The 20,745-nt window shown below is 37.6% G+C and overlaps 1 protein-coding gene across 1 annotated transcript; it reads left to right on the top strand.

Annotated features, from left to right (window-relative positions):
- The first annotated feature begins 344 nt into the window (after positions 1–344).
- On the top strand, positions 345–1,248 carry LOC146888662 (uncharacterized). Its single transcript, XM_085665606.1, has 3 exons — positions 345–737; positions 786–1,147; positions 1,218–1,248. The coding sequence occupies exons 1-3, from the start codon at positions 345–347 to the stop codon at positions 1,246–1,248; spliced, it is 786 nt and encodes a 261-aa protein (XP_085521732.1).
- The last annotated feature ends 19,497 nt before the right edge of the window (positions 1,249–20,745 follow it).

Raw genomic sequence — 20,745 nt, 5'->3', positions numbered from 1 at the left:
CGTATAGATGATCACTCCTCTCGATCCCGCCACCCCCTCGATCCGACCACAGACGCCCTCCACACGACTCTCACCACGACAGACGCCCAGCCCAACCCGCTAACCAGGAACCCCAACCGGCCCGCACCGACATCACCCCCGCCGATCCTCCCCAACGTGGCACTATTAACACCATCTCTGGTGGCTTCGGTAGTAGAGGATCCACCTCTTCCGCCTGAAAGAAACACCTCCGCCATATTCAATCCATTAACCATATTACCCATTCCCATTATAGACGTCGCATGCCTCCCATCATCTTCACAGACGACGACTTTCACGGCCTCGACCACCAACAAGACGACCCGATGGTCATCAATGTTGAAATCGAAAACTATGTTGTTAAGAAAGTCCTAGTCAACCAGGGCAGCTCTGTTGACATTCTCTACTGGGCCACATATCAAAAATTCCAGCTCCCGGACACGGCCATGGTCTCATATGACGAACCAATCTATGGCTTCTCTGGCGAACAAGTTTCCACCCGCGGCTACATCGACCTTCACACCGTGTTTCGTGATGGAACCCAAACCAAAACCATTCCCATCTGCTTCCTTATCGTCGACGCACCCACATCCTACAATGTCCTCCTAGGCCGCCCTTCGCTTAACACCCTCGACGCTGTTGTCTCCACCCCCCATTTGGCCATGAAATTCCCATCCCCTTCTGGCGACATCCTCATTATCCACTGCGACCAGCGCCTGGCACACGAATGCTACATGGCCAGCCTGCACCCACAACTCCCAATTTAGCAAACCAACCACATTGAGCGACCACCTAGCTCCGGCATCGCCCTATTAGGTGAAGATCTAGACCCCAGAGTGGGCCGGGATGTTTGTCCCGAACCAGTTGAGGAAAACTCCCCTCTAGAGCTTCCCAATGGCCACTCCATCAACTTAGATACCGGGTTGAACTCTGATGAACGTGCCATCATCACACCTATCCTTGTTAACAACACGAACCTTTTTGCCTGGTCAGCCGCTGACTTACCTGGGGTGGACCCTCTAGTCGCCTCCCACAAGCTATCCATCTATAAAGAAGCTCGCTACATCTCCCAGAAAAAATGCAAACTTAGCGAAGAACGCCGCCTAGCGGCTAAGACTGAGGCCGACAAGTTACTGAGCGCAGGATTCATCGAAGAAGCTCAATACACCACTTGACTTTCTAATGTAGTCCTGGTGAAGAAACCCAATGGCAAATGGCGGATCTGCGTAGACTACACGGATCTAAACAAGGCTTGTCCTCGCGATGCCTACCCCTTACCCAATATCGACTGACTTGTTGACGGCGCGACAAGGAATAAAGTGCTTAGTTTCTTGGATGCATATTTTGGATACAACCAAATCCCCATGGCCGCATCTGACATGAACAAGACCACTTTCATCACGAACGACGCCAACTACTTTTACAGAGTTATGTCCTTTGGTCTTAAGACCGCTAGAGCGACCTACCAACGGCTGATGGACAAAGTTTTCAGCCATCTAATGGGACAATGTGTCGAAGTATATGTTGACGACATGGTAGTCAAGTCTCCAAGCCACCACCAACATGCCCAGGACCTCTCAGCGGTTTTTTCCACATTACGCCAATACAACATTCGCCTCAACCATGACAAGTGTGTATTCGGCGTCGACCGTGGTAAATTTCTCGGATTTATGTTGACCCAGCGCGGCATAGAGGCCAATCCCGAAAAATGCAAGGCAATTATCGAGATGCGCAGTCCCACTACCATCAAAGAGGTCCAACGCCTCACAGGCCGCCTTACAGCCATTTCCCGCTTCCTACCTAAACTAGCTGAACAAACCCAACCCATAGTCCAACTCCTCAAGAAATCCGCCCGGTTCGCGTGGACAGACGACTGCGAGCAAATATTTCAGAAACTCAAAACCACTCTCACCTCACCACCTATCCTCCACAAGTCGGACACTCGCCAACCCCTACTAGTGTACATCACTGCTACCGACTACACCGTCAGTGTCGCGGTTGTTCAGGACATAGAGGGCACACAACATCCGATGTACTTTGTTAGCAGGACGCTGCAAGATCCTGAAACCAGGTACCAAATGGTGGAGAAGTTAGTCCTGTCCTTGGTCCATGCAGCCCGCCGCCTACGCCCGTACTTCCAAAACCACAGCATCACCGTCAAAACCGACTACCCAATCCAAAAAATATTGCAAAAACCAGACCTAGCAGGACGGATGTCATCCTAGGTCGTCGAGCTGTCAAAATTTAACATTCGTTACGAGCCCTATGGACCCATCAAAGCCCAATGCCTCCTAGATTTTGTCAATGACCTCCAACAAATACCCACAGAAGACGAGTGGACACTTCATGTAGATGGTTCCTCAAATCTGAAAGGTGCTGGTGCGGGCATCGTGTTAGAAGGGCCTAACGATATCCTCATTTAGAAATCCCTCCATTTTGCCTTCAAAACATCCAACAACCAAGCCGAATACGAAGCCATCCTCGCTGGCCTCTCCCTAGCCCACGAAGTTGGTGTCAAAACGTTAACATGCAAAACCGACTCCAAGCTTATTGTAAGACACCTCAATGACGAATTTCAGATTAAAGACTCCATCCTTCTACAATATTACCATCTGGTCTGCGCAGTCATTCAATCCCCCTTTGAACGAGTCCGCATCGAACACATCCCCAGGACCAACAACATCAGAGCCGACATCCTCTCCAAATTAGCCAGCACCAAATTAAAAAGCCGCCACCGATCCCTATTACAACAAACATTATCTACACCCTCCATCACACATACCTGTCAAAACCTAACCAACTCCCTAGTCGACAATACCACCCCTCCCCAAAGCCACAGCTAGACCACCCCCTATATCCAATATTTAAAAACCGGCAACCCCTCACAAGATGCGGACAAAACTTGGCTGGCTAAGGCCGCCAGGTATACCATGATAGGCGATGACCTCTACAAACGCGGATATGGCCAACCACTTCTCAAATGTTTCACTGTAAAACAAGCGCAGTATATCATTAAGGAGTTACACGAAGACATTTGTGGCTACCATTCTAGCGCACGCACTATGGCTACTAGAATCCTTCGAGCCGACTACTTCTGGCCGACTATAGAAGCAGACTGCCAAGACTACGTCAGAAAGTGCAAACCATGCCAAATACATGGCAACCTTATCCACCAGAAACAAGAACAACTCCATTACATACTATCCTTATGGCCCTTTGCTAAATGGGGAATGGATATCCTCGGCCCCTTCTCCCCCGGCAAGGGGCAAGTCAAATTCCTGATTGTAGCCGTTGACTATTTCACCAAATGGATAGAAGCCAAGCCGCTGACCACTATCATGGCCCAGCAAGTTCAGCAGTTTGTTTGGAAAGATATTATATGTAGATATGGTGTTCCATATACTATCATCATCGACAATGGCCGACAATTTATAGATAAGGAGCTAGCCAAGTTCTACACTGGTTTGGGCATCAAACACATCACGAGTTCTGTAGAATACCCACAAACAAATGGACAAGCAGAGGCAGCCAACAAAGTTATCCTAGTAGAACTACGCAAAAGATTAGATAGTGCCAAAGGCCGATGGCCCGAAGAGCTGGTAGAAGTGCTATGGGCTTACAGGTGCACCCCTCAGTCATCAACAAACGAGTCCCCATTTAGCCTAGTTTACGGTGTAGACGCCATGATACCAGTCGAAATTGGTGAACCATCCCTGCGCCGAGAACTGTATGACCCAACCCGCAACAACCAAAACATGGCCACTCATCTCGACCTCCTACCCGAACTCAGAGAAAAAGCCCAGATACGCAACTTAGCCGCCAAAAGAAGAGCTGCCAGAAAGTATAACGCAAATATATGTCCACGATCGTTCGTAAGCGGGGACTTAGTATGGAGAATGGGCAGCAGTGCTAGAAAGAAGGATGGCAAGTTCTCCGCCAACGTGAAGACGCAAGAGGAGGAGCTTATCGCCTGGAACACTTATCTGGGGAAGAGATTCCCAACACTTGGAATGTGTCCCACCTCAAATTCTACTTTAGTTAAATATATATTGTATTGAACCGAATACTTGTAACCCTGGGTGTACTCTTTTTCCTCACCTGGTCTTTTTTTCCTAAGGAGGGTTTTGGCCAGGGAGGTTTTAACGAGGCACCCCAGATTCAATGAATAAAATGAAGGGTTCTCAACTGTACGACTTTTCTCTATTCAACTTTCACATTCGTGTAAGCGGCCTGGGTCGAACATCCTTAACACACAATAGCGCACACAAACATCCCATACATACACAAATATAACGAGCAATTAACTCGGAAGTAACCGACATTCATAGCAAACATCAAAATAAAGCAATGTACGAGTTATTACAGACTTAGAATCATTAAACCAGATTGGAAATGTCAAATTAAAAATCCTAAGCCGCTTTCTGCTCGGCATCCTCCGTCACCACCTCGGTACCACCAGCATCGGCGTCGACCGCCTCCTTCTCCCCATCTCCTTCTGGGCTAGATTCCGTCTCATCTATAAGCACACCATCAATAAGATCTTTATTCACATCAAACCTAATGTCATTACCATTAACATTCTCATAAAAAATGACGCTTGACGAACCCCCTTCTGAAAGCCATTGATATGTTCTTGAATTATGCAGCTCTTCAAGTCCTCTAGTTCACCCTCCAACCCATCATGTTTTTCCTTGATGCCATCGTAGTCGGCCTCGAGATCTGCAATTCGATCCTTCAGCTTTTCCTCAAAGTCAAGACAGTGCACCCTCCAAGTAGCAAGTCTCTTCCTCTTCGAGTCCCACTCCTCCTTTTCCTTCTTCTAAGCCTCTTTTTCTTCAGCGTGCTTGTCCACTTTATCCTGCAACTCCTCCATCCTAGTCCGGTTACCTTCTTTCAACTCCCTCTCATATAAAGATCCCACACGTCGACTAAGTAGCAGGGTCATACTATTAAACTCCACCATAGCCTTCACCAGAGCTTTCGGCTCCATATTATCAATAGAGTCCATCATCGACTCCGGCACATTAATCTCGATGTCTTTCCGAACGGTAGTCTCCGGAAGCTCAATCAACCCAGCTTCCGGCCCCTTCACCCCACTTGCCGAGCCCGTTCCCATCACAACAACTCGCACTTTCTTCACATCTTTACCTTTGCCTGGCCTAATAGGCAACTCCGCTTTCCTTTTTGTTCCACCATGCACGTGGACGTCTACTAGCGAATCTTGCAGATTGGGGACCATAGTGTTCCCGGCAGCTTTAGCCTTCACCGCCTTTTCCTTGCGCAAGGTTTGGAAAAGTGTTAAGTTTTTCTTGCCAAGCTGTGCCATATGCCCTGAAGTACACAACACACAAATCGTCAAAATACTCGAACGTATAACAATGCTCAAAGTTACAAAAAAATACCTTCAATATCTATAATGGGGTGAACTGAATTATACACCCTAACTAAGCCCTTAGTGGGCATCTTATCGCTAAATTGCATCAAAGTATCCACCACATCCTTCTCAACCACCGACAGATCCTCCCTCGAAACCACCTTATATCTCCAAGGGTTGCCGGTCCAGAAGAACGAGAATTTAGTATTACCATCAGCAGTATAGAAGTGTGACTGACCAGCCAGTTTCACTACAACCTTGAAGAACCCATCTTTAAAATGCTTGAACGATTGAGTGAAAGCCTTCAATTTGTTGAGACCAGCCGGCTGATTACCGACAACCATGTTATCGGACTCTTCGGCCTCGTGACAAAAAAGTATAGAAATGCTCGAGGAGACGGTTCCAAGTACAACGCCATGCACAATAATCTGAAAGCTCGTAAGTACGCCCAGCTGTTCAGATGAAGTTGAGTAGGGGCAACGTCAATAATCGTAGCACTTCCATGGTGAATTCGTCGAACGGTAGTCGGATGTGCAGTTGCGAGAAATGGCACATGTACATATAGAAGAATTCTTCGGCTACTCCTTCTCGACCATGGCACACGCATTCCACAATGGTAACTCGCTCCAGAGCAATTATGTCCCTTTTCACCCCCTTCTCGAAAATAGGTGTGCAGTTCAACCACAATCTTAACAAACGCGACCACCGGAACAACGATCGCTGTGTCTGCACGTCTGTCGCCACCCATTCGTATCCGGCCTTCGCTGGCCAATTGCTCTCCGCCCTCCTCGGGCGGATCTTCCCTAATTTCAACCACGTCTCTTCCCTATCACTGGTATCATCTCGACTACTTCCACTATCCCTAGACCGCTCACTACCCGAATTTGACAATGAAACCCTATCGCTACTACTAGACATACCTAATTTCTTTAGAAAAGATGACGGAGGAGGAAGGGAAGATATCAGACAGCTCTAAAACGCACGCGAACATATTTTTTGCAAATGAGACAAAGTGAATGCACTGCCAACATTACCTTCATTTATACATACGAATTTCAAACGTCATAACCCTTTCCCGCAAAAAACATAACTCATTTCAATCATCACAAAGTATCAAAATGGCGGCGCAAACCTCCCTAAATCAGCCTTCTGAAACCCTTTCACCAGCCACAAACCTCTTCGCCTACTCCATACCCCTTTACATCTTCTAGCCTTAACACTGTTCATCACACTTAAAGGTTGGGGGACTGGTGTATCACACCTAGCCGGTCACGACTAGTACAACAACACATATCATCCTTCACCGACACACTATATCGGCAAAGGCTGGGGGACTGGTGTACCGTACCTGGCCAACTTAACCATATAAATAACGACCCTTACGTATATGTCGGAAACAACCCAAGTACACGACTCGGGCTGGCATAGACCTAAAATCATAACTAAACGAAGCCTAAACTAATAACAAAACTGCCAACGTAGGACAGTGCACGGACAAAGACATGTATCAACCGGGAAGAGGCCAATTGAGGAGATAGCGGACTACGTGGGTAAGGTGACGCTTGTGCCTAACTTATCTTGTTTGTTCTCTACAGGAACATTAACTTTTTGAAAATAGAATTCAAAATATTATTTGTATTTTGGAAATACAATTACAAGTATTATGTATATTTTGGAAGTAGATTATTTGCTCATTTATCCTAACTAGCCACTATAAATTATAATAAAGGAAATTTCATCTGTCGTAGCTAGAGGTATGACCTTGGGTATTTAAATGAGTAGATTATTTGCTAATTTATCTGGACTACCCAAGGTGAAGTTCAATTAATCTTTATAGACTTTTTATAAAGAAGGAATGGTACAATCACCATAAATGACTAGTTATTGAGGTTAACTATTATTAGTGAAAAATGAAAAGTGCATTGGTCACACGTATCAAGTAATAAATATCACTATCTCCATAGGAACATGTGCAATACATGACAACTCTTGCAATTCACAACTTAAGTAGACAACAAAGATCACAAAAAATCAAAGAAACTCTTTTTGGTATTTTATCAAATAGTTGATGTGCAACAAGAAAGTTAACATAAATTATTTATAATTTCCAAGACTATATTTCATTCAATTCATTCTAATGCATTCACAAACATCTCAATTCCATATTCAAGTCAAAATCAACTCACAAGATTACTCAAATCCTGTTCCTAGAGACTTTGAGCCTATGATAACTCATCAAGTTCCAATTCCTTGAATCATCAACAAGTGAAATCATATATTAAGTTTAAGAGTCTAAGATTACTAATGAATCATGTTCTATCCCTAAATACAAGCTCCATTAGGTATTCAATTTCAGTTCTAGGTTCAAAAGACATTTTCCAACACCTCAAGAACCATAAATAAGCCATGGGTGATCAAACCAAAGTAAGCATTAAGCATGGAAATCAAATACTAACATTGAAATGCAAAAACATATGTATATTAAAGCACAAAAATACATGAGAAATCAGTTCATTACATCTAATCCAAAAAACAAGGTCAACTCTCCATGGTGGAGAACTTAGGGCTTACCAATATAAGAAATAGGGAAGTGATGGAAACCAAAGAGAATATGCAATCCCTCTCCCAAGGTTCTTGGCAACTCTTCCATGTTTGCCTCGCATTCGTGTCTTCATCTCCAATTTGCAACCCATCTTCCTCTCCTACCCCAAAAAGGTGGAAAACCACAATGAATGGAGGAGAAGACCCAATGAGGAGTGGGAGAGCTTTCCAACACCCCTAGCAACCTCTAAGAGGCTCTCCAAGCACCTAAAAGTGTTTCTCTATCGTGCCAAATGAGGGATCCGCAAAACTCTCACGAGAAACATGATTAAATACCCATTTTTAACATGTCAACATCGTCACTGCCTAGCGCAATCTCAACACCGCTAGGACCTATCAGTAAAACTGTGAAACAAGAAACTCTAGAGAGTTACCGCCTGGAGACACTCCTCCACCACCTGACGGCAGGTTTTATGAATTGAATGGCGCTTAGCCCCACTTTTTCACCATTCAGCCTTGTGGGCACTCAACCCCACTTTCCACCGCCCAGCCTTGTGGTTGCTCAACCTCACTTTCCACCGCTCAGCCTTGTGGGCACTTAGCCTCACTTTCCACCGCTCAGCCTTGTAGGCACTCAATCTCACTTTCCACCACTCAACCTTGTGTAGTTTGACAACATTTGTATTTGAAGCATTTGGAGTGATTCTAGTGGCGCCCAATGCGAGTATTTGCTTCAAATTGATCTTTTCTTATCTAAAATATGCTCCCTTGAGTTCTTGTTTGTTTTCCTCCACCGCAAATGTTTCCTATTAACTTATTTAACACACTCAAGATAAAGATTAAAGGGAAAACAATCATAAAGTAATTAAAACACAAAAACAATACAAAATACACTAAAGTTGAGACTATAACAAGATAAAAGCTAGGAAAGAGTTTATTTATTCATGACAATAAACACACAAAAAGAGGTAAAAATGGACGTTATCAAACTCCTCATACTTAAAACCTTGCTTGTCCTCAAGCAAAAGGTAACTTGGCTTAAGAAAGACATATACTCAACAAAGGTCAAACAGCTAAGAAACTTTTCATGGTCATGAATGCTCTCCTTTCAAAACCAAATTAAATGTGTGTAACCATGAAATTCCTTAGCTCTGGTGCTCACAATGCAAATATCACCAGAATGTATGCATGTGCTTTATAAGAGACTAACAACCATGGAAAAAATGTTTTCATTGATCAACCAAAGGAACCAATCATCACTAGAAAAAGTATTTAACTCAAGCACACTCATGTATGAGGGTGTGTATTCTTCTCTCTTATACTACTATTTGCATACAATTTAACTTTGCTTTTCATTTCAAGTGCTAGGAGTTATCAAAACATTGCAAACACCAACAAGTACTTTATTTGGTGAATTGTGATGAGGCTAGGAAGGGGAATGGTGTTTCTAGGTAGTATAAATGAGTAAAGAGAGCAATCACATCAACTTGATAATCTTAACATTCTACTCTTTTCTATTTGAAAACTAGAGTACAACCAAACACCACCTTGCAATCGCATTATTCATTTTTTTCTCCTTTTCTCTTTTTTCTTTTAAGATGGCATATTTACAAGAATGCATCATGTAAGACCCGGGAAAATTAAATAAATAAATAAGTATTTATTTAATAAATGCGACAACGGGAATCCCTAAGTTATTTAATGTGGAGAGAGAAGACAAGGAACAATGGTAGCTCAAGTGTTAGAGCATGTTGACAGTGTGGGAAGGACTTTGCTTTGAGTCTTGTGAATGCCATTTGTGGGTTATTTTTATTATTTAATTATTTTCCATACAGGCATGGTTGTGGGCTAAGAGGTTATAAGTCATGATGCGCATGAAATGTCAAGAAACATGAATTGGCTTGATGATGGTGCATTGACTTGGCTTTGACATGGTTGTGGGCTCGAACCATGGTAGACATGAATTAAGTTTTCTTTTTGCTAAAATTATTTTTGGCATGGATGAGAAGGGTCAGAAACATGGAAGGACTCTAAAAGTACTTTTGGAGCAGGAAATTCATGTTAGGGGAGTTGTACTACGTGTTTATTTTATTTGTATTGTTGCTGGACTGAATGGAATGCATGTGAACCTTGAGTTCTACCAAATATATAATAAATTGTTCGTGTTTCTGGAATTTTCCAAAAACTGCCTAGCGGCATTGAAGACCCGGCAGGCGACGCATGCTCTAGGCGCCACTGTTTTTCTAGTCTGCGCAATTTTTGTAAAACTGCATTTCTCGATTCTTTAGCCGTCTAATTTATGTGAAATTTTGACATGTAATGCATAACATGTTGTTTTTCACTTTCAACGATGGAGATTTGATTTGGAGGTCAGTAGCTAGAGATATACGTTACTCATGATTGCTAGGTTGGAAGCCTTTAAAATGCATGAATAAACTCTAGATAATTTTAAGTAACTACTAATGTGGCATGAGTTGGAAGCATGATTGGGTTGTGTTGTAAGTTTCTATGAATTTGAATGTTCCTTTGGGTTAGTCACATGTTGAGAATTGGTTTATGGGTAAATGCATGTGTATGTATCAATATAAATTAAATTATTGCATAGAAGATGTGAAATGCTATATTAATTTGCATTGGTGCACAAAATCATGTACTTAAGTTGTTAGAGGGTTGTTGCTTTATATTTGATTTGAGCATGCGTTATTCATAGGTTGAAAATATTTGCCAGTAATGTCTTCGCTATAATTCTATGAATCTTTTATGATTGGGAAATTAGAGTTCATTTTGGGATTGGGGGATGAAAGAACATGATTTGAGATTTGACAATTTATGCTTTGTTTTCATGATATTAATGGTACTGGAACCAACATGAACTCTCCTAATGGAATGTAATTATATAAATGTGTTAATAATCTAAAAAAAAGGTAGGAACTTGAATATTGGAAAAGATTAAGTGTATGTAAAGTTGCATATATTAAGTATGAAATGCTAGTAAATGGATGTGTGCATTGTTATTCATTTATAATGACTATGATTGGATGAGTGATATGATTGTTGAATAAGTGAAGTGTTATGTTGGCTGAAATTACAGTCGTGCAAGTATAGGTAATTTATATATAGTTAAATTTATAACTTGTATGCATGCTTGTACTGTTGGGGGTGCTAAAACCCCGTGGTAGAGTGTTAAACCAGTAGTTGGCACGTTACAGGTATAGCACCTGGCAGTACAAGTATGGCCGCCAGGCGATAGGAGTACCAGGGAAGTCCCTAGAACGCATAACGTCTGGCGGTGAGGAGTGACCCGCCAGGCGATAACCCTTTGTTAGAGGCTCTGCTTGTGTTTGGCCCCTGGCGACGAGAAGGCTCCGCCAGGCGGTCTGGGTTGGAACATCACTTGGCGGCGCTTAGGCAATGCCAGGCGAGAGTGTGTAGTGTAATGTGTTCGTGTGGCTTGCATTTTGTATGCTGTATTATGGGACTTAGACCAGGAGATGCTTGGGTCATGAGCGGGGAGGTTCATATTTTGATACTCTCGTGTGGGGATACGAGCGGGGAGGTTCGTATGTTTCGTACTCACACTTGAGAGATGTTGCGAGTGGGGAAGTTCGTAGCTAGTGGACCACGTATGTTGGACTACGGACAGGGAGGTCCATAGAATTGGACTACGAGCGAGGAGGTTCGTAGAGGTAGGACCACGAGCAGGCAAATTCGTGGGAGCATTGTATATCTTGGGTCCATGGTCAAAGTAATTGCTTGTGTGGTGTGGATGCACATTGTCTACAATCCTTCAATGATACCTTAAAGGTCGGCTTGTTGGTGTTCCTTTAGTCGTGCCTCGGAACACATCCTTTGAGTTGTGGCTCGGGATAGGGGTTAAGCACGTGACATTCCTTGAGTTGTGGCTTGGAAAGGCAACCCTCGAGTGGTGGCTCGGGATTACGGATGAATACGAGGAACTCTTGAGTTGTGGGTCGAGTTGGCGAGTGTTATTGGTGTGAGTGTACGAGTTGTGGCTCGTATGGCGGGTCCATATAGATTTCCCTCCTTGGTATGAGACAACGGGTTTGGTAGTCTTGGGACGTTACGAATGATATTCATATTGGGAACTCGACCTGGCATTACGGAGTGTGGTCCATAGCATGGTTTCCCGCATGTGTTTTGCTAGGTATGGCTGGTAGGTGTGGCAACAAGACATCTTGAGGTATTCATTAGAAGACGTAGAACACGGGTAACATGGTAATGGCCATGTGTTATGGAATCAAAGGATGGAAATTCCTTTGGTGTATTCGTGTTGCTATAATTGTTTCATATTATGTGTATGGTTTAAATTGTTAGCTCACCCTATCTGCTTGTATTTTGACGATGATCGTATATGCGGTACACGAGAGCAGATGATGTTGCAAGTGGATCTGGTGAGGCATAGAACCAGATTGTGGGCTATCATGGGAACATTTCTACAGAGAGTTTATTTTATGAACTTTAAGGTTTCTCTTGTAATCAATTGAATTGTAGAAATTGGTTTTATTATGAGACAATTTTTGATAATATATTGAATTTTATAATAATTGGTTATGAGCTGGTGTTTGTTATGAAATAAAGTTTTTATATTTCCCATGTTTTGGAAAATGGAGCTTAATAAATGAGGTTTTAATATTAATATCCTATTTCATTAATTAAATTCGTAATATCCAGACGGGATGTTACACATCACCTCAACCACAACCATATCTATTATTCCTCTTGCTTCCCCACTTTCGATAATTTCCTCCACATTTGAATCAGACTCATGACCATGAAAAGTTTGCTCTTTCCACTTAAGGTGTGGTGGTCAAATGTTTTCAACTAGGCTTAAGCATTCAAAGTTGAAGGAAAGTTTAATTTGATGGTTAAAGTTTTGCACAAAGATTTTAGTCTTTAAAAACAAGGTTGACTTTTTGGTTCAAAAAATGGAGCTAGGAAGGAAAGAAAAATGCCTTATTTATGTAAGCATACAAATGAAAAACAAATAGCTATGAAACTCAAGCAAAGTTAATTGTAAGCCAAAAGAGATACCTCTCATAGAGGCAAACTTTGTGGCTCAAAATCTCACATGGTTTAGTCCTAAGGTTGTCATACAATTTGCCACAATCATTAATCGTAGTAAAAACAATAACAAAATTCTCAATAGACAAATATGAGTACAACCACAAGCATAAGTTTTCAGAAGGTCACAACATACTCTCAATGTAATCCAAAATCAATTTATGAGCAAACACAAATGGTTTTCCTCAAAGTCATGCAAAACTCACTCAAAGTCATGAAACCAATGCATACATATTTTTTACACCAACCAAGTGACCCTTTTGATTATCGAAAGTAGGAAATGAAATGGAAAAGGAAAGAAAGCAAACTCTTTATGGACGGGTACGCCTACTGTTCAAATCTCTCTGCTCATCAATACCTAGCACTTACAAGAACACAAAAAGATACTCAAACAAACAGGTTAACCCCATATTTTAAGAAGCCAAGATTTTAGAATTGAAATAAAAAACATTAAAACAAAGGAGCATAATTGAAAGGAGAAAACATAAAAATAACAAGAAGAAAGAAAAATGAAGAACATAAGCACAAACACACCAACAAAACAACAATTCCACTATGCAAAATAATTAAAATAGATTTCCCAAGCAACCTCACTCAGATTCCTCTTATTGCAAGATTACTCAGTACTATCCTAAAGTGATGAATACTACTTTTCTTGTTCTCTAAGGTAAAAACATTGAGATTCCTCTTGTTGCGCCTATCTAAGCTTGAAACACCTTATCCAATCCTTTGGCATAAGTATGGATCAAAACTTACATTAAGAACCATAATAGTGAGGGCCAAACACACAATCCCATCCCTGGTGACTTGTAATATCTAGTTTGATTTAGCTAGTTTGGCTGCTAAAATCCCATTCCTATGACCTTCCAGCAACTACATCATGCTTTTAGGCATACCACGAGACAAGCATTAAGCACAAACCAAATCAATGGAAAGCATAAACATCTACAAACAAATTGCATAAAGGAAAGCTCAAGAATGAAACAAACAATAATGTCACAAATGCTCAAATTGCCTTCTGTTGTAACACAAGTCCTTGCAACGACGCTAAAAACTTGTTAGTGAACAATGGCAAGTGAACCAGTTACACTTAGCAAGTAATAAATATCATTATATCCATAGGGACTTGTGCAACACATGACAACTTTTACAATTCACAACTCAAGTAGACAAGAAAGATCACAAAAACACAGAAACTTTTTTAGGTATTTTATCAAACAGTTCGTGTACAACAAGAAAGTTAACATTGAGTATTTACAATATTCAAGACTATAAACATCTCAATTCCATATGAAAGGGTGGCGCTCGGTGCCACACGTGTAGTGACTTCTATTTTGGGTTTCCAAAACTGGTGTCTAGCGCCCTAGTAATGTAGTCAAACGCCATGATAGTAACATGCAACTGAAGGGAGAATTGATATGAGTTTATTAGTCAAATTGAATACATTATACCCCTTCTTCTCATTTAATTGAGTTCAAAAATAGTGGTCAAATGTACCAATTTGGGCCAATTACTTTCATGCCAAATTTTCTCCTCAATTCACCAAACAAGCAATAGGCACAATCATTTCTTTAAAATGATTCAGTAGCAAACCACATATGCAATCATTCAATCTTGACAAAACCTAGTTAAACTAGCTTCCCTTACCTTAAAATGTCCTTAAGCTCATCGGCACTTCCCAAAACTTCTGCCCATGCAACTTATGTAGAAAAACTAAGAGGATCAGATAAAAATTTGAACACATGACTAGGTTTACCTACATGCATGGTGTCCATTTGAGCGAAATGGACCACATGCAACCTAGAAAACCCAAGAGAAGGGGGAACACAAATTTTGTCCTTTACAAAAGGAAAAATAGAAACTTACTCTATTCTAGATCTTGATCGGTGGGGTTTGTTGAGTTTGTCGCAATGATTGCAAAAACAACCTCTGATCAAGAAGAGGATGAGATGTGAGAGAGAAAACTAAGGAAACATGGTTGTGGGTGTAGGGAGAAAATGGTTGGGAGAGAAGGTTTGCGTTTTGTTTTCGTAAGTAGCTGACTAGAGTTTGTAAAGAGAAAAAAAAGGTTTACATCAATTCTCTTATTTTATTTATAATTAAATTTATTTTTTTTCTTACAAAAATGCTTATCTTTTACCTTCTAAAACATTTGAAAATGTCATTAAAGCAAAAAAAAAAAATCTCTCACATATCTTTACAAGAAAATGTTTCATTAACAACCAATTTTAGTGATCAAAAGTTATTAGTTATTATAGTGACCAATTTGGATATCAATTTAAAAAATAAAACTTATTGGTTACTAAAATAGTTACTATTATGAATAAAAAATTATAATTCATCGCTAAAATTTTTCACTATAGTGACTAACAACTTTTGGTCACTAAAATTAGTTGATAATGAAGCATTTTTGTGTAATGTATAAATTATCATACTCAAATTAGTTCATAAAATTTTACATGTATAGAGTTTTATTAAAATTTATTTGATTGAGAATATATTTCTATAATAGATTACCATAGTCAAATTAGGTCGAATATATATTTTTCATAAGTCGGTCAGATCTAGAATTTTATCAAAATTATTTCATTGAGAATATATAATTTAGGTCAGTTAAAAAATACTTTTAATTTTAACGTACTAGAATGTTTAAATAAATATGAACGATAACTTTTTATTGTGTTTTGTATGTGCTATGATAGTTGTTAATGTCAAACTATTTGACATGGACTCATTACTAACTTCTTGTGCTTTTGCCATTAAACAAATACATTAAGAAAACACAAATTTAGTTTCTAAATATTAAAGTTAACTAAATTTTGATACTATTAAAGGAAAATTACATAAAAGATTATTCTTAAAAAAAAAGCGTAAAATTATTTTTAATTATTTAATAAATAAATATTTATTTTAGTGTCAAAATAGTGTTGACGCTAAGTTAATTTCTTTTTTGAAAAATGTTAAAAAATTGAAAATTGATTTTTTGAAAATAAATATGTGTTAGTTCCGGTTTGACATAAACGGACTAAAATAAATGTTTAATTAATTAAGGTTATCATTTATTTAGTGAATGATAATCGAAAATGTTAAAAACAAATAAGGTCGGTATCGACAATGTTATACAAAATAAATATTAAAAATAAATAAGTTAGTGTCAGTTTAGTAAAAGTTAACTAAAATAAATAAGTTAAATAAATATTAAAAGTTAAATATCAATTTAGTGAACACTAATTTTATTTATTTTAATATTTATATTTATTTGTACATTTTTTACAACAAATATAAATTATAAATTATTTTTAATCTAAATGCTTAGAAGTTCTCACTCACAATTTTTTTTAGGTCACTTTCTATCTGAATTAGATCACATTCAACTTATTTATTCACTATACTATTTTTTGTCTTAGAGAACACATAAAAGTGTGGTCTAAAGTTATAAAAGTGTGTCTTAAACTTTAGGTCATAGTTTGGCAATGGTTTTCTAGGTGTGGAGGGTGTGGTTATAGGCTTTGCTTATATGCAAAGGGTTTTTCATATGACCAATAAATGTACACAATTGTTGTCTTATAGTATTTCAATAGGCTATACTTTCTAGACAACTTTGTGGAAAAAATTTATCCATAACTTCTAGACAACGCATTTTAAATGTTGCTTATTATTTTGACAAACATTTTTTAAAATGTTGTTATACTTGAGATCACACTTATTTACATGTCTATCTTTTAAATAACCCTTTTCTAATGTGACAATAAACATAAATATTAGACAACATTTTATGTATTGTTGGCATATATCTCAATTACGTAAAAATACATATTTGGCAATATTTTTAAAATGGTTTAGAATATAAATTTTAGACAACATTTTATGATAAGTTAACAAAGTAACCAACGTGCATGTATCAATTCATAACTAACACAAAACAAAATGGGAAGAGAACATAAACACATATATTATCAAAAAAAAAAATTGATATGATGCTCAGTCATGGTTTAAATGTTTGTTACCCTCATAAATGCACAATGCATTGAAATGATTACTTCTATTTATTTACTACAAACTTACCTAATCTTTAGTGGATGATATATTTTTAACACACCTCATCATTTTGAAATATATACATTTCATAAGTGAGCCTAGATATTTGTAGATGGTTTGTTAACAACCCAATAATGGGTAGTACAATAGGCCTAACAAATCTTAGTAAGATAGACTATACTACCATTTTAAAGTAAGCTTAAGTCTAACTCATCATCACAAAAATCGACTTATAAGGTAAGAATTTCTCTCACTTTTTATTTATTAAAGAAAAGGTCAAATTCTTTATTATTTTGATGAAAAAACAACCAAGTATGAAACATGATCATGCTTCGCTTGAAAGATTATATGAACAACAAATCATATAAGACATAAGTGTTTCATTTGACAAATGATATAACACTATGCAATATGAATTTATGTCTGATAAAGAACAAATACTTTCAGACGATTTTCACATATGATAAAGCACAAAGATTTTCAAACAATGAAACACATTGTAGAAACTTAATATTGTATTGCACAAAAAATGTATAAATGTTTATTCTATATTGCAGATAATATCTACCAATTTCGTATGTGAAAGAGATCTATTGACCAAAGAACAAAGCATATATAAGATCTCGAGCAAAGAGCTAAAGCTACTTTTGTTCAATAAATTCTTGAACAAAGCATTGTCAACTTTGGAAGAATTGTTAACTATGTTAACTTTGTATGAGACTGTAGTTTAATATTAATGAAGGAAATGTGAACTACCTAAGAAGGAGAAAAGAACATCAAACTTCTTGGGATGTTGAGAAAATGAAGATAGGGCACTAAATGTTGCATGGAGTGCATTAAATGTATGCATCTTTATCAAGCTCATCTGATGAAGAAAGACGTTCAAAATACTTGAAGTTTCTAAACAACCAAAAATTACTCCACAACGACTACTTTCTTCTATAGTCTATATAAAGTCTTCCAAGAAGAAAAAAAAGGAAAAAGGAATGAACATAGAGACAACACAATGTGCTTAAATGCTGTTAAAATTTTAAAGCCAATTAAAGATTTAAAGAAGAACACTTTCAATTCAACAAGTTAAAAAGAAGAGTACTTCAATCTCTCTGTATTGACAAATGATTATCTTCTCTAGTAAGAAACTTGTGATCTGTGATCACAAATCTTTCAACCTCTACTTTTTACCCAAGAGTGATTGTTTTGTAAAGAATATTCAACTATTAGCTATAATTGATTGTTGTTCAAAGAATACTCTTTTAAGCCAAAAGTAGCTTGTGAAAGAATTTTGTTTAAACCAAACGTAATTGTGAAAGGATAGTTGCTTAAGCAAGAAATGACTTGCAGAAAAAGAGTGGCTATAGAAGCAAAAAAAAATTGTGTTATGCTAGAAGTTAGTTGAATCAGTAATAGCATAAAATAATATTTGATTAAGTCAAAAGTGACTTAGTAAAAGAGTACTCAAAAATTGGTCACGAAAGGCTATTAGTCCGAAAAGTAATATTAGTTGATTGAGAACTGGACATAATCAAACCAATATAAAAATATTTTTTATTTCCTACTTTCCTCTATCTATTTACTTTCATGTTGTTATTTATATTAACATAGTAACCGCTTAATATATAAAATTATCCTCTAAATATTGTTGTGAGACAATTTTTATAAAAAATATAAAAAAAATTAAAAACACAATTCAATCTTCTCTTGTTATATTTTTTCTTCTTTTCACATTGTTATTAATTGACCTAATCTCGCATCAATTGATTTCCAGCAATCAATATATATATATATATATATATATATATATATATATATATATATATATATATATATATATATATATATATATATATATACTATTAAAAACCAAAAACAATCACTTAATCGTACGCGTCATGTTGAATTAGTAAATAAAAAAAAAAACAAGCTTTCACTGTCAATTTCTTTATTTCAATTTTTAACTAACGAAGAATCTCATATTAAAATCTTAAAGTCTTGCATTTCCTCTTTTTCCTTCTTTTCTTCCACGCCAATGCCATATTCTACATGTATGACCTATTGTCCCCACAAAATGTCCTCGAATTCTTGAAGGAAAACTCACCTTCAACAAAGAAGAAAAGAAAATTAAATGATGATCATTCCATCTTGATCATGTTTATTTTAGTCTCACAATTGTCTGCACCGTCACTGAAGAAAAGCCTCTAAAGTGAATAGTAACACCTATTAAAGTATATATTTTCACTAACCTTTTTATTAAATTCTTGCAGTAATCTAGTGGACGTACAGTGAGAGTTTGAATTTCGCTGAAGATTGCGACAATGATTAATTAGATTGTGATGTTTAAGACAAGGTATTAAATGAGATTTTTTTAATTATATAATTAGAGCTGGGAAAATATAGTCAATCGAATTCTAGAAATTACTACTTAATAAATGGGTTAACCCAATTCAACTTATGGAAAATCTTAAAAATGTTGATTTAGATTGACTCGTTACATATTGATGGATTAACTATTAACCTATTAAGTTTAAAAATAAACAAAATTTTCTGAAAACAAAAATATTTTATGAATTTTTAACAAAACTAAATAACAAAAATTATTTTCCAACTTCATCCGATTCGAATTCTTATTAGTAAATCAAGTAAGTTAGTTTTGACCTACTTTTTGACACTTATAACATGGGTTTAGAGAAAGCATATCCAAGTGAAGGGGAAAAAGATAGCACCGAGAAAAATGCTTAAAGGGGAAGTGAGGAGGTTTCATTCAAAGACCTTGGGTGCAATTCCAAGTGAATAGTAAGACTTTGGTTTATCTTGTTTGTGAAAAGGTTTTGGCTGTTGGCCTAACTTCTTTTCAAACTCTTCATCTTTTTAATTAATAGAAGAAATTAAGTCAAATATATACAATTTAATAAATTTTATTGTAAAATAGTAGGGTTCCATCTATCATTTCTAAATTAGTAGAACAAGTAGTAGATTTATCGATAAATATTTACTGATAGTTGATTTTGTTAGTAATATTATATTACTGACAAATTTACTGATGCAATATCTCAAGTTAATATACAGATGAAAATACCAATTCGTAATTGTGTCAATAAAATATATTTGTAATGATATAAAATATGTTTTGGTACTATCGTTTTTACCGATGGATTTTATCTGTCAGCAATTGTCTGAGTAAATATTTTTAAAATTTGAAAAATTCAGTCTTCTCCTTTCTTATAGCAAAAACCCCTTTTCACTTAGGAACAACGATCTCCCTCCTGCTTATCAAAATCTCATTGTCTCGCACTTTGCATCGACAGTTGCCGTGCTCCCACCACCACTAGTGGTAAGTTTCTTGTTCTTCTCTCAATCTAATGTTTTATTCATCCCTCTGTCGTGACTCACTCTCGCTTTGGTACCCACCGTCGTTCTATCCCTCCTTTTCCACTTTTTGTTTATTTTTGTCAATCTCTTACACCAACTCTCACTTTTTGTGGCTTGTCGTAGTACGTCGTTGAAGCTCAGCATTGGATTATTGGATTGTGTTTCACATGCTAGTATTCTTGCGTTATTTTTCCAAAGTATGACTTCCTCCTCTACGTAACTATGCTTTTGGTTTTTCTTTGAATTTGGTGTGTGTGTTTTTAATTGTCTTCTAGTTTATTTGCTTATTTTGCACATATTTTATTGCCTAATTATGCCGAATTCAA

This window comes from Vigna unguiculata, chromosome 1 (genome assembly GCF_037176805.1).
Source record: "Vigna unguiculata cultivar grain cowpea cultivar isolate G323 ecotype 2 chromosome 1, ASM3717680v1, whole genome shotgun sequence".
Lineage (NCBI taxonomy): Eukaryota > Viridiplantae > Streptophyta > Magnoliopsida > Fabales > Fabaceae > Vigna > Vigna unguiculata.
The sequence above is the reverse complement of the archived record's forward strand: the minus strand, read 5'-3'. Positions and strand labels throughout refer to the sequence as shown.

Bases quoted from the DNA above. Each gene is read 5' to 3' on its own strand.
- LOC146888662 (XM_085665606.1), top strand. From the start codon at position 345: ATGGTCATCAATGTTGAAATCGAAAACTATGTTGTTAAGAAAGTCCTA. The intron at 738-785 runs GCACACGAATGC...CTCCCAATTTAG, and splicing joins TCCACTGCGACCAGCGCCTG to CAAACCAACCACATTGAGCG. The intron at 1,148-1,217 runs GTTACTGAGCGC...GTCCTGGTGAAG, and splicing joins GCTAAGACTGAGGCCGACAA to AAACCCAATGGCAAATGGCG.